A 27,403-nucleotide genomic window follows, 5' to 3' on the forward strand; every position below is an offset into this window, starting at 1 on the left:
AGCGCGCTCCGTTCATCACCAGTACAGCGAGGACGTCGAATTTTGCTCTTAAAAATTTTGCAGCCTATTTTTCAACACCTTAACTAACAATTTATGCAAAAAAGAAAAAATCGATATTTTCAGACGTCTAATGTGGTTTCCCCCCTTAAATCGTGTACGTTATTGAAAATAAGTAAACTTTTTAAAATTCAATTAAAAAAACAGCGCATGCTTCTCTTTTAATAAAAGAAACAACGCAACTTTTCTCTTTTGTATATTTACTGCGCATATATTGTTTTAGGTATGTCTATCGAACACGTTTGCAAAAGAGTCCGATGATGTGCGCATCTCTTTCTTTAGTCAGCATTACTGCGCATGTATTGGTTTCACATTCATCTACTGCGCATGTTGGTGTTTTGATTAAAGAAACAGCACAACTTTTCTTTTTTGTACCGCGCATTTCTAGGTTTTAGATATGTGTACTTATCACGTTTGCAAAAGAGTCAGATGATGTGCGCATCTCTTTTTCTCAATCAGCATTACTGCGCATGTATAAGTTGCAGATTCATCTACTTCACATGCTTCTATTTTAATAAAAGAAACAACGCAAATATTTCTCATTTGTATATTTACTGCGCATATCTTGTTTTAGATATGTCAACTGATTTAAATTAACTGATTTTTTTAAATTAAAGAAACAAATTTTATTTTTTGGACTGCGCATGTCTGGTTTTAGATATGTCTATCGTAGCCATATTTTGAAAAACCGCACTTCATGAAATGCCTAGACGTTTCATGAAGTGCAGCCACATTGTGGTTTATTTATTTTAAAGTTTATTAAATTTATTATAAATTTATTTATTTATTATAAATCTATTATGTAATTATTATAGAATTTATTAAAAATATAAAAAACAGGCAGTCCACTCATGGTGACATGCAACTTTTTATGGCAGCCACCACAATTTTTTTTTAGTCAAAATTATCACTTAATTAAACTAAGACAATCAATTTCAATGTCCGAAGTAGTAGGAAAAAAATAAGTTTTTCCAACGCTTGCTCTGAAAGGAGTACTTTTCTTGCTTGAAAAGTGTGGCGAATGTGTTGCACATTTGTTTAAAAAAATTGTTTAAAATAATAATAATTACTTTAATTTTATGTTTCTTTAACGTTTTCCTCTTCGAATTGCAACAACCAATCAAGGGTTTATCCTTGATTGTTTAAAATGCGAGATTCGTTTTTCCCCGTTTAATTTACTAAAAATTTAGAATTTAGAAAAGATTAACTAAAAATGGTTGCGGGATGGGTTGTTTTAATTAATAAGCATTTATTTCCCTTATAAGTTTTAAATCTATTTTCCCTTTTCTTTTCAAAATTTAAGCGTAAACATTACAATAATTATATTTTCGCTTACCGCTAAACTTATCCTACCACCTCCACTTCGTAGAGATGGGCCTTGTTTAATTGTTTAGTGTTGATCACCTCGATTGTAATTTTCAATAATTCTTCGCTTGATCCCTTGAGATGTCGATTATTTTAAACACAATTCTTACGCCCGTGATTTTACTCGCGTTAATTCTACGTTTGTGTTGATTCTTTTTCACCACTATCGATTAACCGAGTTGTTAAAACTTGCCTTAATTAGTGTAGGAAACTAATTAAGGGACAGTTAAGAACGCGTCTTATTATGAATGACCGATTCATACTGCTCTGAACGAACTGTGATGTCAATTTTTATACCAGAAACTATATTTCTGTTGGAGGGAAAATCTGCAACTCTGACATTCCTCAGGGATCGTTGTCCCGTGTTGAAATAATTTATTATTTCTATATTTCGAAGGAGTACCCCTTTGGATTGCTTTTGCTGACTTTGCTTTCTTTTGAATTAAGCAAGTCTATAGTATATTAATCCATGATTGCCAAAGACAAACGAAATTATTTGCAATAATTGTTGCTTCATTATTTGGCAATCATTATTAATCTTTGTATATTTGTGTCCTTAGGGTTAACAACCTTGCAGCAATAAGTTATTGAACTTATTCTGATTTTAAGGAGGAATGTCATTACAAAGTATTTTGGTTGGTGTAACAATTGACATACGAGCTCATTCCAGAAAATGATTCAGTTGATTTGTTTGCATATTTCTTATAATAGGGATTCTCTCCTTTTTTTTAAATTTAATTATAATTAATTAATTTTGTTTAAAAAAATTGTTGAAAATAATAATAATTACTTTAATTTTATGTTTCTTTAACGTTTTCCTCTTCGAATTGCAACAACCAATCAAGGGTTTATCCTTGATTGTTTAAAATGCGAGATTCGTTTTTCCCCGTTTAATTTACTAAAAATTTAGAATTTAGAAAAGATTAACTACAAATGGTGGCAGCGGTGGGATTTATTTTCCCTTTTACTTACCACTTATTTTTATCTTAATAAATTGCTTAACAAAATTTTGAAACAATTTTAAATTAAATTATTTTGAAATCAACTATAAATATAATTCTTCTTTGGGTTCGTTGAACGGCCACTTTTTATTAAAAAAAAGGTGAAGCAAAAATTAGTTGCTTATTCTTAAGAATATCAATTCCTTAAAAGAGATTACTGTGTATTAAAATTATAACATATATTATACATATATTTATATATAATTATCCTTTCGATGTGTCTGCAAAAACCTATCGCAGATATTGTCCCTGAATTTGGTTTTTCTAACGATTTCGAAGTAATCCCTCCTCCCCCGGGAGTAATACCAATTTCGGAAGTAATCGTGCGAAGACTTGCTAGTGAAGCATTAGTCGAACAATATCAACTCGAATTATTAATTGAACAACAATCTGAGTCTTACAACAATAATAATCAATTAATCGATGTTGACAATACTGACGACCTTGACAGTACTGACGACCTTGACAACTCTGACATTGATAGCATCGCGTCGACTATACCGTATATTCCTCGCGATCTAGAATTTGATGATGAGCTCCCTGAGTTGATTCCTCATGTGTATAATAATGAAATAAATTCTGAATCATATGAACAAATTGATGATTCAAGTAATTCAGAAATCGACAGTGAACTTGAAGACGACTACTGACCTACTTCCGTCTGTAGTGTAACGTGAACCCGGGTCAGATTACCTTACTCGCGACAACACATTATAAGAATTAAAATAGAAAGAGAATACTTATATTCTTTTTAAATAACTCTTATTTAAAATTGAATATTATACTCACGGAAATTTATTTATTAATCATAAAACGAATCTTCTTTTAAATCATGTCTTTTGATCATTGACAGAATTAGTTTTATAGTAATAGAAAAATCGTTTGAATATTAACTAAATTATTCTTTATAAAATTATTTATATTTAAAAAAAAAAATTTTTTATTTAAGGGGACTTTCTGGTTTAGAATTTCAAAAAAATCGATTTTTTTTTGCTTAAAAATGTTCCTTAGTATCATAGAATTACTGTCCCAAAACGATTTTTAAAAAATATGTACAAAAACAAAAGTTATAACAATATTTATGACGGTATGTATTTCAACAACAATCTACAGTTATCTTATTTACATATTTGGTGTTCCTCTTTTATTGATATTAGCTTGAAACAAGTTTTAAGCAAATCCGGTTGAATTTTTATTTTTTTTCGTCCGCCATATTGGATCCGCCATTTTGTATTTTCAAAAACTAACATCAAATTCGTAATCAGCGACCCCAAAAACCCCCGAGTAGCAAGTTTTAAGCAAATCCGGTTGAATTTTTATTTTTTCGTCCGCCATATTGGATCCGCCATTTTGGATTTTCCAAAACGGACATCAAATTCGTAATCAGCGACCCCAAAAACAGCGGCATACGAAGTTCTGTTGTAATAAAAAGTTGTTTGATATTCATGACTCAATGAATTATGTTATGAAAACTTTAAACGCGTTTTTCTCGAAAACTCATTTTTCAAACTGGTACAGAGCTTTTCTCGAAATCTACCGAACCGATTTTGAAATCCCAAAAATTTTTCGATTCTTTATTTAAAAAACTGGTGCCTAAACCTCTAAAAACTCATATTTCTACCGCCTGTGTTTTTATATGGAGGTAAATTGACCCAAAAACACGGCGTTTTTGCGAGTTTTTGAGAAAAATGTACATATAAAATAAAAAAACCTTTAAAAAAAATCGTTTTTGAGGTTTAGGCACAAGAATAAATCCTTATGAAGAGATTCCCGTTTGGAACTTGAATTTATGTATTACAGGTTGCCCGGAATCTAACGTACCAAAAAAAAGGTATCTTTTGGAAGACGCCACCTACAGCTATGAAATTGAACTAAATACACTCAAACATATTTTTTAAATTTTCTCTACGCAATGTGCTACAATGTCCTGTTCTTACAATAAAAGTTTTAAAACCTTCCTTTTTTGTCAATTCTAAACCAGAAAGTCCCCTTAATATAAATTGATTATTTTTGTTTATATTAAAAATTAATAATAATCTATTTATTTTGGTTGTTAAAAAAAATATATTCGTTTCCTTTAAATAGTAAACTAAATTCTTTTAAACATAAATAGATCAAAATTCAGTGTAGAAAATTTTAAATAATTAAAATTCCTAATTGTTTTGAAATAATTGTTTTTTTTACTGTTCTCTTTTATGTAATAGAAAGAGTATATTTTAAAGTATATTAAAAGCATTAAATTACGAAAAAAGAAGACAGAAAAATAAAGAGGAACTCGTTAGTGAATATAATATTTTTACAAACAGATATCTTTTTTATAATTGACTAATTAAAATTGTATAAACAACTATATAACTAATCACTTATTTAATTATCACTAATCAGTTATGGATTTTCAAGAAACTAAATATTAACAAAAAAATAAATAAATGTTATTCTAAATAAGTTGTTAGATTAATATTATTTTTATATTATAAACAGCTGTTCCTTTTGCTCTAATTTTTACTTTTAGGTCAGTTTTCTGTCTGAATTTTTAATCAAATACAATTTTCTTTCTTTATATAATTGACCTACAATTACACTTATACAAACGTAAGCAATAAAATAGGAAATGATCCATTGCAGTTCCTCGTTATTTCAATATTATTTTACTTTTTAAATTGATTTTAATTATTCTTAAGTCTGGTTTGATTAAAAGTTAAATAATAAGAAATCCAAATTCAGCAGTTCGAATAAATAGAATTTTTAATTTTATATAATTGTTACTAAATTACAAATTAATTCTCGTTAATATTTCAAAGATTTATTACTATTAAAAGGTTTCTTTTTAATTATTTTATAATCAAATTTTACATATTTAATTAATAATAATTTACCATTTTTAATTAATGTAAAATAGAATTTATGGTAATTATTGTTAATAATATCAACAATCGTTTTCTTAATTGATTTAAATTTAATTATTTAAATTTTATTCTCAACTTATCAATTAAGGAAAAATGAAAGACTGTTTACATTAAATGATAGGACAATTGCAGTTCAGTACATAACGTCATTTTGGTCAGAAATTCGTATTACTTTTTTTACTTAATTATAAGATTCATATGACTTTATTTTAAATAGTATTTATTTTTACATTATTTAATTCTTTCGTAAAAGCTTTTTTTATACGAATTACTACACCACTAACTATTGACTATAACGTAAAAAAAATACAGATCAATCAAATAATAAAAAAAAAAAAATCAAGCACTTACGAATCAACTTTCAGTAGAGTTCTTCATCAGAATCAAAGATTAAAATTATCAATTGTGTCCTGCAATAAGTAAATTTAATTTTGTTTTCACCGATTTTTACTATTATTCAAAATGGCTACCAATACATCTGGTAATAATGGGACCATTGACCATCTACATCCAACTGCATCTAACGCTAGTGTAGTCTACGTACCTGCACCAGACCAATCTGCAGCCGTAGCTACTATGATGGAATGCTACACAGTAGAAAAAGGGGTACAGCACTTATCCACTTTTAACGGACGGGACCCTCCCCTACGCGATTTTCTGCAAGACATAGACAATAGTGTCAGTTATATGACACCCTTGACTGAACCGGGCTTTATTAAAGCCATTTTAGGGAAACTAAGAGGATCTGCTCGAGAAAGTGTAAGGGACAAACAGTTTCATACACTGAATGAACTAATCGAACATTTACGAAAGCGGTATAGCGCCCCTAAGCCTTATCAATTCTATTTAAACGCTATAACTAATTTGAGAATAAAACAGCCTGAAACAGTCAATGATTATTGTGATCGGTTGCAAGGCTTAATAAGTGGGACTAGAAACGCTCTGAACAAAAAATACCCCGGGGTTGTAGAAGGGACTAATATTCCTCAAAGTCAGATTATGATGATACCTATTATGGATTCCGCCCTTACGGCTTTTACACGTGGGTTACCTGACGAAATGCGCTCCCACGTAGATACGCGTCAACCGAAAGACATGAGTGAAGCCTTCGAGTTCGCTCTACATGTCGAAGAGGAATTACAAGCGGTATCCAATAAAAATTCTTCCTACAAAATAACCAAAGTAACCGAGGAAGAAGATACAAAAATTATAGAACATCGAGAAAAGGTTAAGACTCCAGAACCAACTACTCAAAACAAACACCAATATGGGACAAATCCTGTAGTTCCTCAGTATCCAATGCATTTCCCACCAATGTTTTATCCATATCCCCCGTATCAAGGATATCCTCCATATCCACAATATCCAAACTACCCTTATCCGCCAAAGGAGATCCGACAAAGAAATGCAACTCCTCCAAGAGCGCAATCTCCAGGACCTTCGAAATATTTAAACTCCCAGCCGATTCATCAACAGGGCGCCTCGATGAATCATACTACTCAGGAGCGTCCGAGAAATGTACACTTTCAAACAACAGTGGAGTTCTTAAATCAAAATCAGAAGAACCAATAAACAATGAATCAATTTTGCTAAACGATTCATCTAAGGTTTCCAACTTAGATACAAACGAACCCAGGCTCGGATTCAAATTTAGTTAAATTAGAAGTTTTATTACCAAAACTACCAATTACTACTTCAAAAAGGTTACAAATATCCGGTATAACAAACCATTCCGTGAATACACTCGGTACCGTAGATTTAAAAATCAATAATCGAAACGTAGAATTCTATATAGTGAAAAACTCTTTCCCTATCACGACTAATGGAATACTTGGCAGACCATATTTTCGAGAAGAACAAGCTCAGCTTTCGTTTCGACACAATACCTTAGTTACAATTTCTGAACCGACTAAACCCTTACCATTTATTGACAAAGAATCGCAGACTGCCCGGAGAGGCCTAAGAAAAGAAATTAAACCATTTAAGAGAATTCTCACTATAAAGGCTCGAACTCGGCAACCAGTTTCTGTTCTGACATCATCCAAACTAAAGGAAGGATACCTACTAAAGGTAAATACACCAGACGGATTGTATCTTGGAGAAGCTCTGGTTAACAATAACAATGGTACCTGTTACGCCATGGCCATCAATACTAGTGACGAAGACATCCGTTTTGAATTGGACCCACAAGAGTTAATTCCATTTGAGTACTGTAACTTTCCAGGAGAAGAATCATCCGAACCTGAAGTTGGAATTTTATCAAATCAACCACCTATCGATTATTTAGAAAGAGTAAAAAGAGTCAAGGAAGCCCTTCATACTTCCCACTTGTCAGACGAAGAAAAAGATTATTTAATTATTATTATTATTATTATTATTATTATTATTATTATTATTTAATTATTTATCCTAACAATGCAGGATAATTGTAGCAAGTACTGCATTGCTGTAGCCATACCTGATATTAAAAGTACAACCATCGCTCATACAGTAGTAACTGACTTAATTTCAAAATTTGGAGCCCCTAAATGCATTTTAACAGATAGAGGCGCGAATTTTATCAGTTCTCTATTACGAAAATTAGAAAAATTGTTTCATATAAAACAAATTACCACCTCAGGCTATAGGCCTCAAACCAACGGATCACCAGACTGAACGAAACACAAAACATTGCTTCTAAAAATATCATTGCTTCTAAATTAAAGTCTAAAGATTTCTATGATTCCAAGGCTCGACCTCTAAAAGCCAAAATAGGAGACATAGTATATGTACAAAAAGAAATACGGTCTAACAAATTTGATAAAAGAGCTGACGGTCCATTCACAATTGTTGCTTTTACCAAAAACAATAATGTAGTGTTAGAAAACGAGTTTGGTGAAAGGGTGATGAAGCATAAGGACAAAGTTTTACCCACTTATTGTTAGTCTTAAACACAAAATTAATATTATTCTGAATTACAGGTTTTGCCCAGCTGCATTATGATGTCTGTAACCTTGTTAATTTTGGCATGTATCGTGATATTTTCAACAGAGACCACAAGCACGGAAGATTATTTCATCACCCGGTTCAACAAAAGTAGTGGGATATACTACGAATAAGGAGGCTTAATGAAATTATCTACTTCCAATTGGAGACTGGCTGTTTTTCTAAACATTGAACAGCAAGAGAAATGGCTTCTTAATCTACGAGAAAAAGCAACAGACCTCCATAAAATTTGTCCAAATCAACTACCAGACTGCTCCTCTTATATCAAAGAATACAACTGGGAAGATACCTGGGATACAGCCACCGATATTCAAGATGAAATTTCAACGGAATTAGCAGAATTAAAGAAGATAAAAAGTATATCTTCAATAAAACTTCAAGGACAAATGAGGACCAGGAGGAGTATTCCATTAATAGGTATTATTGGAAAAATAATGGGACCTGTCGTCGGCGTACTAAATTACGAAGATGGACAACAAATACAATCGCAAATAGAAGAATTGAATGCAGCTCAAGCTAATATTTCCCATCTGGTGGGGAAGCAGACTCACGTAGTTAGAGCTCTTTTAGACTCTTTATACAAGAGAGCTGAAAATCAAGAAATAAAAATCAATAAATTTGGACAGCGTCTGAATAATTTAACGAATCTTATAAAGAAATCTCATCAAAAATTTTATGAAGACTTAAATCATCTTCTTGGTAGAATAAAAACCCAATTAATTCACAACAGTAAGGTAGGAGCCAGGATGCTAGAAGTCATACGTGCGGCTAGAAAAGGACACTTACATCCATCACTCATTTCCAGTGCGCAACTTACTCTTGTTCTTCGAGATATCCAAGATCACCGACCTTCTCTTTCCATTCCCACTAGAGGACCAGCATAGAAGAAATTATTCAACTATCAAGAACTACAATACTACTAGAAGAAGGGCACCTTAAGGTTTTGGTGGACATTCCTCTGTTGGACAAGATGGACTACATGATTTACCAATTGCACTCGTTTCCAGTCTTTCAGGATATCCTTGGAAATAGATCTGCTAAGGTATCCATTCAATCAAATTACTCCCACATCGCCGTTGATGAGCCCATGCGAACTTATATGCTGATTAATGAAAAAGAATTGGAACCATGTAAAAAAACTACAGAATATCTGTTGTGCCAAAATGGAATAGCCATTCATGAAATCCGCGGGAGACTACCGTGCGAAATAAAACTTCTATTAAATCCAACAATGGAAACACTAAAATCATGTCACATTCTATTGGAGTACCAGGAAGAAAATCACTGGATCAAGCTAAACACCATTGGAGGATGGTTGTATTCCACAAGAAATTCAACTATCCTTAATATTCACTGCTCTTCACAACCCAGTACCAATGTTTTTATCGAAGGAATAGGACTACTACAGTTAGCTCCAGGCTGCTATGCTAGCTCTTCAAATATCATGATTCCAGCATTACCAAGGATTCAAGGAATAACTGAAGTAATATACGAATCAGAATTCGAATTGAATTTAAATTATCTCTCCCCTAGGATTGCAGAAATGAAAATGGCTCAAGAAAACTTCGAAATAGTGTTTCCTAAAGATAAAGAATTCTTAAAGAATTCACAAAGTTTAGACGAGTTAGAACAACAATTATACGAGTTTTCCTTACAACAAACGGAAAAAGGATACCATCATAACTGGATTAAAGGAACTTATTTAGGAATGGGAACTATTGTCCTAATTGCCATTATCGGGTGGATGGTATTTAAAATTTGTATATCTTGGAAAACTAGAAAAATAATTATTCAGAAACATTCTAACACCCCCATCTCAACTACAACGAAGATAAAGAAGTCGAAATCCCTGTTCTCTCGACAAAGGTTAAGTTTTGCTGATGCCAGTCATGAAAATATTGGCATAACTCCAATCGAGGGTCCTGTTCCAGCATCTAGAACAAGCAATACCGATACTGGCGACAATAAACTAACAAAAATTGAAAGTTCACCTGAAGATATTGTTCCTGAAAACTCTACTCCTGACGCAGATTCTTCAAACAACTTCCCGGAAGATCCAACCTCGTGTATCAAGATTTTGCCCACAAGTCCTTACCCCAAAATTCCAATTCAAAGACTTTTACCTTGATAACTTAAATTTCGTTACGAATAATAAATATATTTACAATCTAGGAAATTAATATCAAGTATAATTACGTAAGAATCAGGTTATATCTATAAAATAAGTTTTGCAAAACTTTTTAAATAATTTATATCTTAACGTTTAAGATTAACAAATTCGATTAATGACTATAACTACAGTTCTTTTAAATATATATATATATATATATATATATATATATATATATATATATATATATAATATAAATAGTTTAGTTAAAATCAAGAAAATTATTAAGGAAGCTGATAATTTCAAAATCTTTAAATTTGCTTAAGATTAACTTTAATTACTAATTGTTAGACACTCTTACAGATTAATAGTAACAAAGGAATACATCGAATAAAAAAATAGGATATAAGAATATATAATTGTACAAATTACTTCATGCATTCTAATTATGAATTGATAGAAAATTACTAATTAAAATAGAACAGCAGTCAAATCGACACTAAATTATAAAATAAAAATATATATATAAACATTTTAGATGAATTAATTAACTTAGTCATTGTTGATTAATAAATACTGTAATGTATATATATATATTTATTTATTACTTACTTTAAAAAAAAAAAAAAAAAACTTAAATATTAATCGACTTAATAGGTTTATACACTAGGCACACATACAATAGTATTACAATTATACATGTACACACACTGAATTATGTAACCATATACGAATAATTAAAATGGACACATTTTAGGCCAATTACAAACACATCTCGATTGTTAAGAAAAATATATATATATTTCTTAAAAGAAGAACTTGAGATTTCGATTTTCAATTTTGTATTTCTTTAATATGGGAAATTATCGGGACGACAATTGTAATATTCCATGGTAGTTTGTAACAAATCAATAATCCATTAATTATAATTAAATTTAAAAAAAAGGAGAGAATCCCTATTATAAGAAATATGCAAACAAATCAACTGAATCATTTTCTGAAATGAGCTCGTATGTCAATTGTTACACCAACCAAAATACTCTGTAATGACATTCCTCCTTAAAATCAGAATAAGTTCAATAACTTATTGCTGCAAGGTTGTTAACCCTAAGGACACAAATATACAAAGATTAATAATGATTGCCAAATAATGAAGCAACAATTTTTGCAAATAATTTCGTTTGTCTTTGGCAATCATGGATTAATATACTATAGACTTGTTTAATTCAAAAGAAAGCAAAGTCAGCAAAAGCAATCCAAAGGGGTACTCCTTCGAAATATAGAAATAATAAATTATTTCAACACGGGACAACGATCCCTGAGGAATGTCAGAGTTGCAGATTTTCCCTCCAACAGAAATATAGTTTCTGGTATAAAAATTGACATCACAGTTCGTTCAGGACAGTATTAATCGGTCATTCATAATAAGAAGACGCGTTCGTAACTGTCCCTTAATTAGTTTCCTACACTAATTAAGGCAAGTTTTAACAACTCGGTTAATCGATAGTGGTGAAAAAGAATCAACACAAACGTAGAATTAACGCGAGTAAAATCACGGGCGTAAGAATTGTGTTTAAAATAATCGACATCTTAAGGGATCAAGCGAAGAATTATTGAAAATTACAATCGAGGTGATCAACACTAAACAATTAAACGAGGCCCATCTCTACGAATTGGAGGTGGTAGGATAAGTTTAGCGGTAAGCGAAAATATAATTATTGTAATGTTTACGCTTAAATTTTGAAAAGAAAAGGGAAAATAAATTTAAAACTTATAAGGGAAATAAATGCTTATTAATTAAAACAACCCATCCCGCAACCATTTTTAGTTAATCTTTTCTAAATTCTAAATTTTTAGTAAATTAAACGGGAAAGGATAAACCCTTGATTGGTTGTTGCAATTCGAAGAGGAAAACGTTAAAGAAACATAAAATTAAAGTAATTATTATTATTTTAAACAATTTTTCAGCTCAGGTGGTCCACTCAATGTGACATTACCTTAATATTATTTTAAGAAATTAAAAGTTCTTGAAACATGGTAACATAGAAGTGTGTTCAGGAATTGTATTTTATTTAATTTAAGTTTGAATCTGAACAGAAAAGTCGATTCTATCGCCGATCTGTCGATCGATATCTCGATAGTTTTCTATCGCTTCGAAGCGTCGCTTCGGTTTTTTGCTGCTTCGAAAAAAGTTGTTGGCTCGTATGGTCGAGATCGCTGCGCAGTGTCGTAAAATTTTGTCGTTTTATTCGCTTTTCAATTAACAATTTAATTGAAATGTAATTCTGTAATAAGGGCTATTTCGAGCTCATTTTGTGTCGTGTACGAATGTTTCGTTCGTACAATATCAAATTTTAGTATTTTCTCGTGAATGAAATGCTTTTGGGTGGAACTTCGTCCGCGTTTTTTCTAAATAAAGTTTTTATATTTTAATTTAAATTCTACACTGTTAATTTTAAAAGTTAATGTAAAGTATAATGACAATTTAATGAATAAAAAGTTAAGTGTTTATATATTAAAAGTGAATTTTGTGCAATCGTTCGTGTCGTTGTTGAACATTTTTGTCGTTTCGTTGATGTCGCTGTTCGTCGAAACGCGGCCATCATTATTTTCTACGTTCATGCGCGAAAAATTGTGCGCATACCTTTAAATGTTTACAAAATAGACAGCTGATTCACGAATTTCGAACATTTGATTTATATCATGAAATATTTTAGTGTTTATCGAAGTATATTGTGTTAGTGATAAAACTTTTTTAGAATTTCAATTTGCTTTAAATCACAGCCATGTTTCCGGCACAAGAAAAACCTACCATAAAACAGTTGATTGATCAACAGACACGAAACTTCACTACTTTAAAACGTCATTGTAATTCTGCAAAAGAAGCTGTCAGAACTACATCTGACATAACCTTAGGTGCATTAAACCATCGTTTGAGACTCATTTCACAAATCTGGGATTTGTCTGTTAATATTGAGGAGTAAATTCAGAAGTCGAAGATGGATGAGGATGATCCATATTTTATTGAAGGAAAATTTGAGACTGCAGAGGAAACATTTTTGAAGTTCAGTGATTACATTATGACGGATGTTGCTCGTATGGAAAGAGAGGTCAAAGCTTCGACGATTCAACAGCAATCAACGCCTTCAACTTCTACTACTTGCTATCAATCAACACCGCTTCCTAAAATCACAATTCCGAAATTCTCCGGTAAGTTGACAGATTGGGCAACATTTCGCGATTATTTTAATTCATTAATAATTAAAAATAATTCTCTTGATAATTTACAAAGGCTTCATTTTTTAAAATCCTTTCTGGAAGGTGAAGCTTCGTTATTGTTGAAAAACGTTTCGCTTACTGAAAACAGTTTCGAATCAGCATGGGATCGTTTGCGTAGTAGATATGAAAATCCTCGTGCTATAATTCATGCCGAATTAAAATCTTTGTTTTCAATAAAACCTATAAAAAGTGACTCCGTTGTATCCCTCAAAACTATTCGTAATATTGTTACGGAAAAATATCCGCGTTAGAAAATTTGAATCGATTTTCAGGTTTAACTGTCACTCCAAACAAGGAGCAACCATCTGATGGTGTTAGTGACATATTGGTTTATTATGTTTCTCAAATGTTAGATACAAATACTCGATTAGCCTGGAAATTAAAATTAGGAAATTCTATTGACTATCCGCATTTTTCTACGCTTTTAAATTTTTTAGATTCTCGCATAAGAGCAATGGAAGCTGTTGAAAAAGGCGATGAAAATAAAATAAAACCTGTCATTGTAAGATCTCATGTTGTTTCGAATGAAAATAGTTGCCCATTCTGTAACTCTGCGCATAAATTATTTAAGTGTAGTAATTTTCAGAAAAATTCAGTTGAAGAACGTTTTAAATTTGTAAAATCAAAAAATCTATGTTTGAATTGTCTTGCGAAGGGACATTCGTTGAAAAATTGTAAAAGTTCGTTCTCTTGTGCGATTTGTAAAGCGAAACATAATACCTTACTACATTTTAAACAAAATTTAAGTGTTAATAATAATAACAACAAATCATTGCAGGTTCAAACATCCAACTCCGAATTATGTCAATTCTCAGATGTCGCTGAAGTTGCTTTTTCAAATATGGCAGCACCGGGAGCGTTGGGTTCTCACCGTGTTCTTCTTGCAACTGCTCAAGTAATTGTATCGTCTAGTTCGGGTCGTTTAATAAAAGTACGCGCGCTATTGGATCAGGGATCGACTTGGACATTAATTACCGAAGAACTTGCTCACGCTTTAAATATCGTTCCGGATCGAGCTGACATTCGTTTGACGGGTATCAATAACGTTCAGGCTGGGTGTTCGCAAGGCATTGCTCCGGTGACAATTTGCTCATCGAAAAATAAAAATTTTCTCGTAAAATCTAACACTTTAAAAACAAATTACGAATTACGTTCCTTCGGCGGATATTGAAATTTTACAACAACCTCATTTGCAGGGTCTTGATTTTGCTGATGACGAATTGCTCAACGCGCAACCTATTTAAATTTTAATTGGGGCTGATTTGTATGGAATGATTATGCGAAATGGGCTTAAAAAAGGGGGAAATAAACAATTGGTAGCACAAAATACCATTTTTGGGTGGATTTTATCGAGAAATTTTGGTAGTAATAATAATTCAAACGAATTAAATTGTTTTAGAAAATCGGACTTTGCAGGTTTTTGTGCTTCAAACTCGGATATTGGCCAATCGCTCCAACGATTTTGGGAAATTGAAGAAATTCCTCGTGCTTCAAAAGTTACGTTATCAGAACAAGAATGTGAATTATATTTTGAAAATACCCACTCCCGCGAAGTGGACGGTCGATACAAGGTTAGATATCCTTTTAAATCAGGCACACCCATCGATATTGGTAATTCGCTTCAATATGCTGAAAAGGCGTTATTAAATCTAAGAAAAACATTAAGCAAGTCCCCGAAAATCATGTCCCAGTATACTGATTTTTTCGTCGATTATGAGAAAAAGGGTCGTATTGATATGATATTATTATATTGATTATTATATTATATTATTATTATTATATTATTATATTATATTGATTATTATATTGTATTGATATTGATATGAGTCGTATTGATGAAAAGCCGAAAGATCAGTCACAGGTAGTATATATACAACATCATCCGATCATTCGCGAATCAAGTTCGACAACAAAAGTTCGTGGCGTTTTTAATGCATCGAAAAAAACGTCCAATCTTACAAGCTTAAACGATCACATGCATATTGGGGAAAAATTGCAAGGTAACATTTTTAAAATCACTCTATTGTGGAGAACTTATCGTTTCGTATACGTTTCTGATATTGCCCAAATGTACAGGCAAATTTTGATTGATGAGAGAGATCGAGATTATCAGAGGATTTTGTGGTTTTCAACTTCATTATCAAATCCAATTCAATTTCGTTTGAACACTGTTACTTACGGAACCACTGCAGCCCCTTTTTTAGCTCTTCGTGTCCTGAAACAACTCGTTAAAGACGAGGGTGATTCGTTCCCATTGGCCTCATTCGTTTTAGAGCATCAAATTTATATCGATGATTGTATTTTTGGTGCTGACTCAAAAGAAAGAATCAAATAAATTAGAGACGAAGTAATTTCTCTTCTCGCGAAAGGAAAATTTCATTTAAGAAAATGGGCAAACCTTGTTTGAGGACATTGATTCATCTGATCACGGCCATGCCGTTGAAAAATCACTGATTGACGAAACATGTTTAAAAATTCTTGGGATCGTATGGGTACCTACTCTTGATGTTTATCGATTTAAAATTAATTTAATTGAAAATAGCAAAATTACGAAAAGATCGGTTTTATCATTGGTTGCTCGTCTTTATGATCCACTTGGGTGGGTTTCTCCAGTGATCATCATTGCTAAAATCTTAATTCAAAAAATGTGGTTAAAAGCATTGACTTGGGATGAGTCATTACCGCAAGATTTGTCTGAATTTTGGTTGTCGTATTATTCAGATCTTTCGAATTTAGAAAATTTATCGATTCCTAGATGGACAGGTCAGGGAGAAGAGGTGATTGAGTCATCGATTCATGGTTTTTCAGATGCCTCGAATACAGCATACGCAGCTGTTGTGTATCTTATATTGGTTTTTTAATCAGGAGGAATTCAAGTGAGTTTGCTTGCGAGCCGAACAAAAGTAGCTCCAACGAAAACTTTATCAGTCCCTCGTTTAGAGCTTTGTGGTGCACTTTTACTGTCCCAACTTGTATCATCAATAAAAAATGTTTCCTCATTCGAAAATTTGCCAACAGTATATTGGACTGACTCGACAATTGTTTTAGCCTGGTTGAGAAAACATTCTTCAACGTGGAAAACGTTTGTGGCGAATCGAGTCGCTGCAATTCAATCGATTGCTCCTGTCGAGTTATGGAAACATGTTAAATCGGAACAAAATCCAGCTGATATTGGATTACGTGGTGTTCGAACATCAGACCTAATAGAAAATCAACTCTGGTGGAAGGGTCCCACTTGGTTAAGTGGAGCAGAGGATTCTTGGCCAGTTGATCAAGAAATGCCTATTTTGGGAACAAATCTCGAGTCTCGAGATAAAGTCTGCCATGTTGGAATTGCTTCCAACACATGGTTCGATATATTAATGACAAAAGTTTCCTCTTGGCCAAAACTAATTCGAATTGTCTCGTATATTTCGAAATTTTTAGTTATTAGATTGAAATTTGTTATTCCTGGTTGTGAAACAGCAGAGAGTATTTCAATGGTTAGATTTTGTCGTGAGAGTCAAATAGTTTGTACTCGTTTGATTCAACTTCAAATGTTTCCTGTTGAAATATCAAAATTAAAAGGAAAAGAATTGTTACCAAATTCGAATTCGCTTATCTCGTTAAATCCGTTTTTAGATGACAGAGGCATTTTACGTGTTGGTGGGAGATTGTCAAACGCTCCTCTCGAATTCGAAAGACGTCACCCAGCAATTTTGAAAAAACATTCAGTTGTTGAAAAAATTGTTCGACATTATCACGAGAAATGTCTTCATGGATCAACGCAGCTTACATTAAATTTGGTTAGACAATCATTTTGGATTTTGCGTTCAAAACAAGTAATCAAGTCTGTTATTTACAAATGCGTCATTTGTGTTCGATTAAAGGCTAGCGTGGCTGAACAGTTAATGGGATCCTTACCTGTGAATCGAATTTTTCGCCCATCAAGGTCATTCGAACATGTGGGAGTCGATTACGCTGGTCCGATAAAATTAAAAATAAGTAAAGGTCATGGAAATACTTCGCATCCTGCATATATCGCAGTTTTTGTTTGTTTTGCGACTCGCGCAATACATTTAGAAATCGTGTACGATTATTCTTCGAAATCTTTTATCGCAACTCTCAAACGCTTCGTCGGTCGTCGAGGTTTACCGTCAGTGATATATAGCGACAACGGAACGAATTTTAAGGGAGCATATCTCGAATTAACTGAAAATTTTGAGTCGGTTATACGTTGTCGAGATGTTCAAGCATTTCTCATTAATGATCGAATTCGTTGGGAATTCATTCCACCTGCTGCGGCACACTTTGGCGGCATCTGGGAATCTGGTGTTCGAAGTGTGAAACAACATCTTCGACGAATTCTGCTGGATCGAACTCCGCATTATGAGGAGTTAAATACCTTATTGTGTCAAATCGAAATGTGTCTTAACTCAAGACTCTTGTGTCCTCTAAGTGACGATCCTTCAGATCTACGTGTATTAACGCCGGGACATTTTTTGATAGGAGGAGAGATTGTTGCTATACCTGAAAATTCTTTATTAGATTTAAAAGAATCTCGTCTTTCTCGTTGGCAGCTATGGCAGCAACTTCTCGAATCTTTTTGGAAAATTTGGTCACAAGACTATTTGTTATCGTTGCAGCAAAGAAATAAATGGAAACAAAAACTGGAAAATCTTTGCGTTAATCAAATGGTTCTTTTAAAACAAGAAAATCTACCGCCAACTAAGTGGCAAATTGGTCGAATTATTTCTGTCAAGAAGGGATCAGATAATCTTGTTCGAGTCGCAACTATTAAAACTGCTTCGGAAACTTATGTTCGCCTAATAACAAAGATAATTGTACTACCTGTAAAACATAAAGATTAATTGTTAATCGACATTCGCATAAAAATAATCGCTATCGAATTAAAACTAAAAAAAACAAAAACAAAAAAAAACAAATCTACTTCTTTTGTCAAGAATGATAGTTCAATTTCAAACCAAAATTTTGTATTAATATCTACGATTGTATTTCGATTTTGAACTTTAGAAAGTTCAATGGCGGCGGTATGTTCAGGAATTGTATTTTATTTAATTTAAGTTTGAATCTGAACAGAAAAGTCGATTCTATCGCCGATCTATCGATCGATGTCTCGATAGTTTTCTATCGCTTCGAAGCGTCGCTTCGGTATTTTGCTGCTTCGAAAAAAGTTTGTTAATGTAAAGTATAATGACAATTTAATGAATAAAAAGTTTAGTGTTTATATATTTAAAGTGAATTTTCGAATTTCTTTTAATGAACAATTATATTGAGTTCCATTGATACACTCATCAGTGCTTGGATTCCTGGATTTGTTGCGATGAGGGTTTCTCATCGCAATGTATAAACAAAGTGCTTCAAGTACAAGAAAAGATTAGATTAATTAATATTTCTTTGAAACAAAATAATTTGTAATTGAGTTGAAACAATTATTAACTTGTATTAATCTATATATTTTCTTAGCTCAAGACTATGGGTGTTAGATTAAGTAAAATCTTGTTTTAAAGGAATAAAAAAATGATTTAATTCAAGATCTTACACTCAATTGAATTGAATAAATAAAATATTTCATTCCAGAAAATATAACATTCTCGCAAGAAATTAATGTTTTTGAAACATGAGAATATAGAAATGCTTCAAGTAAAATAAATGCTTAGATTAATTAATATTTCTTTGAAACAAAATAATTTTTAATTGAGTTGAAACAATTATTAACTTATATTAATCTTCCCATTTTCTTGGCTCAAGACTGTGGGTGTTGGATGAAATAAATGGTTGCTTTAAAGGAAATAAAAAAATGATTTGACTTAAGATACCAAATGACTCAAGGTAAATTACTTGACGTGAGAACATAATATTCTTGATTCAATACTTTTTCGGGACTTGGCGCATGTAAAACAGTTCGTTTAAAACAGTAAGATATTTACTTATGTCAAACCCATATTTTCTTATTTTAATAACTTTGCCCAATGCTCAAAATTACTTGACACAAGAAAATAAATTTCTTCCAATAAGAAAATATGGGTTTGTTTCAAGTAAATTAGAACAAGGAAATGCATTTACTTGATTCAATGAACTTTTTTTTCCAGTGAACGAAAACTCAAAAAATACATTTTCCCTTGTCTTTACTAAAAAAGATATTTCAAAAATAATATTTGCCCATCTTTTAGTACTTTTGACCCATTTCCCCCTAAATTTTGCATTAAAACCAGCCAATATTGTAGGTTTTAACTTGTCCAAAATGTGAATCATCTTAAAATGCTATATGGGGCGTTCCATGGCTCTATGCACCGACGAAATTTTGGTTTTGCTTATACCCAAGCAGCACGGAATATAACCTTAAAATGAAGGGAATATTACATTTCATATTCGGAATATTCTAGTGGAATGTTCCAGGGATCCTAAAGTAATATTAAAATGTCCGCCCTACAGGAATATTCCAAAAATAACATTGAGGGAATGTTCCACGGTAATTTCGAAGTAATATTCCAGGATGATGTTGAGGCAGTGTTCCATCGTAATATTAATGGAATATTCCCAGAATATTCCCTGGAAATATTCCAAAATTTCATACTTTGAAAAAATTTGACTTTTTTTCTCTTTATCTTCTTTCTTTAGTAAAAACGAATTCAATGTTCGTTTTCAACATATTTAATATTATCTGGGAACATTCCCTAAATGTTATCTTGGAATATTCCTTTGCGGCGGACGTTTTAATATTACTTTAAGATCTCTGGAACATTCACTCAGTAGTGGATGGGACATCGAAAGAAAAACGTCGATGCTGTGAAACATCGACATCGAAAATTCATAACATCGATGTCATCGATGTATCAAGAAGAAAACATCGATGTTTCGATGTTTTTTTCACACTTCCTTTTGATTCATCAAAAAATATATTTATAAATTATAATTTATAATTTAATTTATAAATATATTATTATTATATATTATTATTTATTTTTTATTTATAATTATAATTTATAATTTAATTAATTCACAAAAAACAAATGTTGTTTATAAAATTAAATGCCTTAAACCTTTAATAACTTTTTAGGAAAGTTTCGGTGCTATGGGGAAATGCATAGGCACAAAAAAAAATAAAAGGTCAAAACCCAGAGGACACACCCTCATATCCCTATTTTTTTGGGCCATTGAAACTGAAAAATACCTTCAAAAATAAATTCGCCCTTCCCTTTATCCCCTAAAATGGGAAAATGTGCGATGAAAAAAATTTTCATGATTGTCATATTTGATTTCAGCGACCTCAAAATCAAAAATATGGGGGTATGTCCTCTAGGGTTTGACTTTTTTTGTGTGCCTGTGTTTATTTGTAATATTACCTTGAAACGAATATTTTATAGAAGTGTGCAAAAAGCCTGAAACCAAATCGGGTAATTTCGGGCTTTTCACTTTTCAGGTCGGGTCGGGCTTAGTCAATTCGGGTCGAGCTCTGGCCGGGTCAAGCTTGTTTACACACCCGAAATCTTTCGGGTACCCGACTGAATTCGGGTTCTCGAAATTTTCGGGTTCCCGACTGCATTCAAGTTCTTAATTTCGTAATAAAAAATTCGAGAAAATACAAAATTACAAATATTCGTCATCAAATTGTCGAAGATTCGCGTACTCAAATTCGTTTGTGTTTTCAGAATTTTTGGGTACCCGAATGCATTCGGGTTCTCGAAAATTTTGTTTACCCAAATTTTTAAAAAGACTGTTAAATTGACCACGGGAAAATTACATGGTAATTCTGATATAATATTACACCGTAATATTGAAATAATATTCAGGTCATTGGGATCTGAAATGACGTGAACGACCCATCGTTGTACCTGCACGCAAAAAAATAGTTCGATACAGTATACTATGTGTTGGATACCCCAGCTATTTTAGATAGTGTCTGGAGCGCGATCTATTTAGTTGGACAGGACAACCAATTTAATTGGATTCTTAGATGTTGGATGTACTATCCAATTCTGTTGGATAGGGGAGCCAATTTGTTTTGTGAACTGTCTATTTTTTTTGTTATCACTACTTTTAAGTTGGATAATGCAATTATTTTCTAATAGTGAAATAACCATTTATATTTTACATATTTAATTAAATTTACACATGAATATTAATAAAATTATTTGTTTATTTAATTTTACTAATTTAATTCTTATTGAATGTTTTAGATATAATTAAGATTTAAATATCATTAGTTATATCACTGAAAATTAATTCTCCTTATGATTTTTTTCTTTAAAATTAACAAACATAACCTAAAAAAATTTCCGCGTTAGGTATTCCTCATCGTGGAGCGGTTGTTCCTCATCACAAATAAATCAATTTATCAAAATCATATTCTCTTTAAGAGATAATAGTGTTTCATAATCTATAAGATTCTCTGTAAAAGCGAAGACAGAATTTCACAAACTTTGATTTCAATTTTGCTACTTTATTACTTGACACTTTCACTTTCACTTAATCACTTTCGTTTAACAATGTTATTAAATGTTCACAGTTTGTTAGCGCGATTATTTTCAAAAAATTTATCGTGTTTTCGTCCATTATAGTATTTTTGTCTTGACAGTTCACGTTCACGCACGAAATTGTCGGAATCGAGTCGCAACTTCTTGACAGCGCATGCGCATCATAGGAATCGGGACTTACAAATTTCAGTTGGCTGCCACATCCAACTCGTTGGAAACCGTATCCAACTAAATAGATATAATGACTAATCATAAGTATAAATTTAAAATTGTCACTGGAACCAACGCCGTTTGTTCATATATGATTTTACATAGATATAACAGCTAATTTCCTTCTATCCAATAAAAATTGGATCTATTATCCAACCTTTTTTTTGCGTGTGCTTTCGAAAAATATCTTGGTTTTTTATCTCTTTATGGAGCATATATAAGAAAGAGATAAAAAGCCAAGATACATACAAGCAGATACAACCCACACAGCATATGATATTTCCTAAATATTTCAGTGCAAGGTCCTTAAAATATTTCTACAAACAGGAAAATGTCCACCTGTGTGGAAATATTGACGCAAAAGTTTAAAAAATATTTCATTGAAATATTCCTGTAATATCACACATGAATATTCTGCAATATTGTGAAAATATTTCACAAAATTAAAAAATTTGTTAAACACATGAAACCAATAGGAATTTTGTGAAATATTCTAAAACCCATAGCCATAGGATTCTAGAAAGCCGAAAACTACTGCGCAGCTTTACAGGCCATAGAAACTGAGTTCGACCAGTGCGCATCATTTAAGTTGAAAATTTCCAAAATTTTCACACAGGCGAAAATTTCCTGTTTGCAGAAATATTTCAATTTTTTAGTGAAATATTTAGGAAATATCATGTGCTGTGGGGATTTTATTCAAAAAATAATTAATTATGGCTTTTGCATGAGAAAGAAATGACACAAGTATTATTTTCTCCTTTTCTAACCCATGCTTTAGGTTCGCGAAACAGATGTGTGTTGTCCTTTATGCTCGCTGCATGTTTGTACCAGGGTTGCACACGTAATATTGGGATCTGAAATCACGTGAAACGACCCATCGCTGTACCTGCTTTCGGAAACCATCTTGGTATTTTATCTCTTTCTAACATATGCACCAGAAAGAGATAAAAAATCAAGAAAGCTTCTAAAGCAGGTAATCACCATATGGCGTATCGTACCCAGTGTGCAAAGTTACAGAATAATTCTATAACTATTCCAGAACAAAAAGAACAAGTTCTGTAACTGGTGAGGAACAGGCAGGTCAAAATGTCGTCCCCCTGGAGGCACAAAATAGGAACCAAAGTCTGTAACAATTCTAGAACAAAACTAGAACATTGTTTTAAAACAAATATATAACAATTCTATAACAAAAACGATTTATCATAAATAATACCCAAGCAGAAATTTAATAGTTGCATAGAACAAATAAATGTTTATGAGTATGAATAAAAATATGAATAATTAATAGAATATCTTTTTTTGCAATAAGTTTTTAAAAAATATTTTTCTTATTTTCTTTAATAATTTAAGGGGAGATTCCACAGAAATTAAGGTTTTTTAAAAAAAAATTTGTATAGGTAGTAAAATAAATATTTGTTAGTCAAACTTTTTTTACAATAAAATACTTGTGTTACAGTAATAAAAAACATTTTTTATTTATTTATTTTTTTAATGGAGTCTTAGAAAATGTCTGCCGAAAGTGGTCCCCTCTAAAAGTTGTTTACATTTTTTCTCTGCGACAATTAATCTAAAATAAAAAAGTCAAAAATTTTCTTAATCTATACCATTATGGCTATCGTGTAAACTAGAACAAAAAAAATTTATTCAAAAATAACCAAATGACAGACTTTTTAATTTTTCGACCATAATTTTGCAACTTAAATTGTTTATTACTTTTATAAATATTAATGGATCTTAAATATCCTAGTTTACACGAAAACTACACATTCAAGGAACATGCTGTCCAAATTGCAAGTTATTTCGTTGAAAATTGTAAACATGTGAGTGTAAACAAGTTGAAAATGTGTAGTTTCGAGAAAAACGCGTTTAAAGTTTGAAGGGCCAAATATACAAAAATTTAACTTAAAGTTATATACATAACCTTTGTTATGTAACAGTAGACATTTCTTATTACTTAAGAACTACTCTTTCAAGCGGTGCGAAAATAAAAAATGTAAATTTAAAAATAAACAAATTGCAGTTAGTTAATTAATAAAAAAACATGAATTTTCGAGGTGGAAAGGGGATGTTATTCCTACTCTCCTGCTCGCAAGTCTATTCTTATCGCTTCAGACTATTTTTCCCGTATTTTTAGATAATCATATTAACCAAAAATTTAAAAAAAATAATTTCGGTATTCAAAAAAAAAATCAGTGGAATCTCCCCTTAAACAGACTATCTTATTTATTTAAATTAATTACTAAATTATTATTATCATTGTTAATAATTATTTAAACTTATACTTTATGTAACAATATTCAGAATTATACACAGAACACTTAAAACTAAGAATGAAAAATTTCGCACGCACGGGGGATCGAAACCTAGACCTAGAGGACACAAGTCGAATACGCATACCGCATAGCCACGCAAGCTTGGAAGTGATTTTACTTCAACTTCCTTTTGAATTGTGGGACCGTTATGTGCAGTGCTAAAATTATAAATTGAAATGTAACATACTTAATAAAAAAATAACTATATATGGGGCATTCCAGGCAAAATCGGAAATTATTTTGCTTCTGGATCTCAAATTTTTTTAAACATTTTTTTTCTTTTAGTACTCTTTGAAATGAGCTACATTGAATTTTTTCAAATTTTTTCATAAAGCGGTTCAGGAGATACAGATTTATGAAAAATGACGTTTTTTACGTAAATTTTTTTTTAAATCCTTATAACTCGGTCAAAAATTGATCAAATTAGACGTTTTTATAATGAAAAGTTTTGTTTTCACACGTAGTTTTTAATAAAAATATTTTTGAGATGCAAAAGCAAAATGATTTCCGATTTGGCCTGGAATGCCCCATATATGGGTAGTTCTACAAACGAAAGACGAAAATGAAAAAAATTTTGGAACAATATTTTTTTTACGTTCAGGTTTTAAAAAGTAGGTTAAATTCAAGTTAAAAGTATTATCAAAGTTACCTAAAAGTGGCCAGTCAAAAAAATAAAAATTGTAAATTTTACATCTAAAGCACATGTGTCATTGATAATAAATTAATTAAATATTTGATGTTAAAAATTATTTAATTTTTCACGAATCATCAATACGAGCCTTTTTAAGTACAGTCGGGTCCCCATACTGTTACATTTTCAGAAATTTCCCACTTCTCCAGACTCAGCTCTGTTATGTGCTCAAATTATGCTTACTGCGCACCTTTCAGGAGCGTAAATATACAGTACGAAAACCTACCACGTCAGTCATATCCCATGAGTGGGAGTGAGACAGACTTATGCGATTCCCATACTTTCCTATGACTGACGGATAGCTTTTCTTACTGTATACACCTCAAGTTTGGCCTAGAAGTATATGCACCCTTTTTTTTTGTCTTAAGAATACGGCCCTGAAAATTAGTGACGTAACGTGACGTCATCTAACACTTCTGAATTTGGAGGTTATGCAAAAACATAACACTACTGAGGACATAACAGTTTGGAATCTAACAGTATGGGGACCCGACTGTATCTAAATTCAAAAGATTTTTTGTAATTTATGCAAAAACGCGGCTGCACTCTACACGGAAAGAAAGTTATTATATTAGAAGTATTAAACTTTAATGAAAATTATACTATATGAGCTTCTCGGCAACGTGGTGAGTCTCATGCGCACTTATTAAAAAGATTTTCCGATTATAATCGATGCGCGCTAGTCAGTAAATAGGTAATTTACCGACTGTCGAAAAGAGTTCATAAAAGAGTTCATTTAGTCTCCGCAAAGCGCGCTACGTGACGACGCACAGTGTGGGAAACTGTTGGTTTTTGTGACAAAATCGTAGAACTCTTGAAGGAGTTAATATAATTTAATAAAAAAAATTGTACATGAAAGCTGAGTTCCTATAGATTATAGACAAAATACGGAGAAACTTCTAGAAAATGTTTTAACCTATAAAAAATTACAAAGTTGGAATTTGACTGAAGAAAATTGGTTTTTATTGTGCTGATAACACAAAAGCGTTTAAATCATTATCTGCATCGACTACACTTACGTAGTTTTTTATGCTGAATACTAACCCGATGACTGAATTGTTAAAAAAATGTAGAAAATTTTTTACACTTTGAAAGTTACAAATATTTTATATAGAAATCATAAAAAATGAGAGTTTTGACTAGGACGGAAAATTTTGACACTTTAAGTAGGCCATATTGGATCCGCAATTTTGAATTCCTAAAGTCATATTCGTTTTCAGCGACCCAAAAAACATAAAACATGAGAGTTTCGCCTAGAACGGAAACATTTTGACACTTCAGGCCATATTTTCTTTAGTCAAATTTCAACTTTGCGTAATTGTTTTATAGGTCAAAACATTTTCTAGGAGTTTTTCCGTATTTTCCCCATAATCTACAGAAACTCAGGTTTGATGTATGTACAATTTTTTTATTAAATTATATTAACTCTGTCAAGAGTTCTACGATTTTGTCACAAAAATCAACAGTTTTTAATACTATGCGACTACTGGTCAGCAAGATAGCTGTGACCAGTGTTTTGACAGCTGCGATGCCCTGTCGATGAATTTTCGTTTTCCTGGCACTCTTGAATGATCGGGATTCACTTCTAATCATAAATGCCAGGAAACACTTCCCTTGTAGGCCTCACTTGAAGTAACGTATCAGCAAAATTCCGGAAGTAAATATCCATGATCACAGTTATCATTTTAAAAAATTTTTTTAAAAATTTAATAAAATAAAATTTAATTTTTAATTAAATTTTTGGGGTATTTGATTTTCAATCTGAAGTCAAATTTTCAAAATTCAAAATGGCGAATCCAATATGACGGATGAGAATTTTAAAAACTGTTGGATTTCTAAGAAACTTGGTATTTGTCGGTTTTTTAGTCCCTGATTACGAATCTGATTATTAATAAGATATCAGACTTAAAAAATAAAAACAGCGGACCTGTTATGATGATCAAAAACATTAAAAATTAATCGGATTCACTGTCTGGGGTTTTCAAAATCGTTGGAATGCATCTGATTTAA

At 31.7% G+C, this 27,403-nt stretch overlaps 2 protein-coding genes across 2 annotated transcripts; both read left to right on the top strand.

The window, feature by feature from the left end:
* The first annotated feature begins 15,525 nt into the window (after positions 1–15,525).
* LOC122509075 lies at positions 15,526–16,038 on the top strand. The gene has a single exon (XM_043622835.1). It carries the CDS (start codon positions 15,526–15,528, stop codon positions 16,036–16,038), a length of 513 nt encoding a protein of 170 aa, XP_043478770.1.
* A 310-nt stretch (positions 16,039–16,348) lies between these two features.
* LOC122509077 lies at positions 16,349–18,553 on the top strand. Its single transcript, XM_043622836.1, has 2 exons — positions 16,349–16,502; positions 16,569–18,553. The coding sequence occupies exons 1-2, from the start codon at positions 16,349–16,351 to the stop codon at positions 18,551–18,553; spliced, it is 2,139 nt and encodes a 712-aa protein (XP_043478771.1).
* The last annotated feature ends 8,850 nt before the right edge of the window (positions 18,554–27,403 follow it).

The sequence above is a fragment of the Leptopilina heterotoma genome, unplaced genomic scaffold (genome assembly GCF_015476425.1).
Source record: "Leptopilina heterotoma isolate Lh14 unplaced genomic scaffold, ASM1547642v1 Lhet_597, whole genome shotgun sequence".
NCBI classification, from domain to species: domain Eukaryota; kingdom Metazoa; phylum Arthropoda; class Insecta; order Hymenoptera; family Figitidae; genus Leptopilina; species Leptopilina heterotoma.

Coding starts and splice junctions, on each gene's coding strand:
- LOC122509077 (XM_043622836.1), top strand. CDS start 16,349: ATGTGGTTAAAAGCATTGACTTGGGATGAGTCATTACCGCAAGATTTG. Junction 16,503..16,568: donor GATTGAGTCATCGATTCATG/GTTTTTCAGATG, acceptor TTTTTTAATCAG/GAGGAATTCAAGTGAGTTTG.
- LOC122509075 (XM_043622835.1), top strand. CDS start 15,526: ATGAGTCGTATTGATGAAAAGCCGAAAGATCAGTCACAGGTAGTATAT.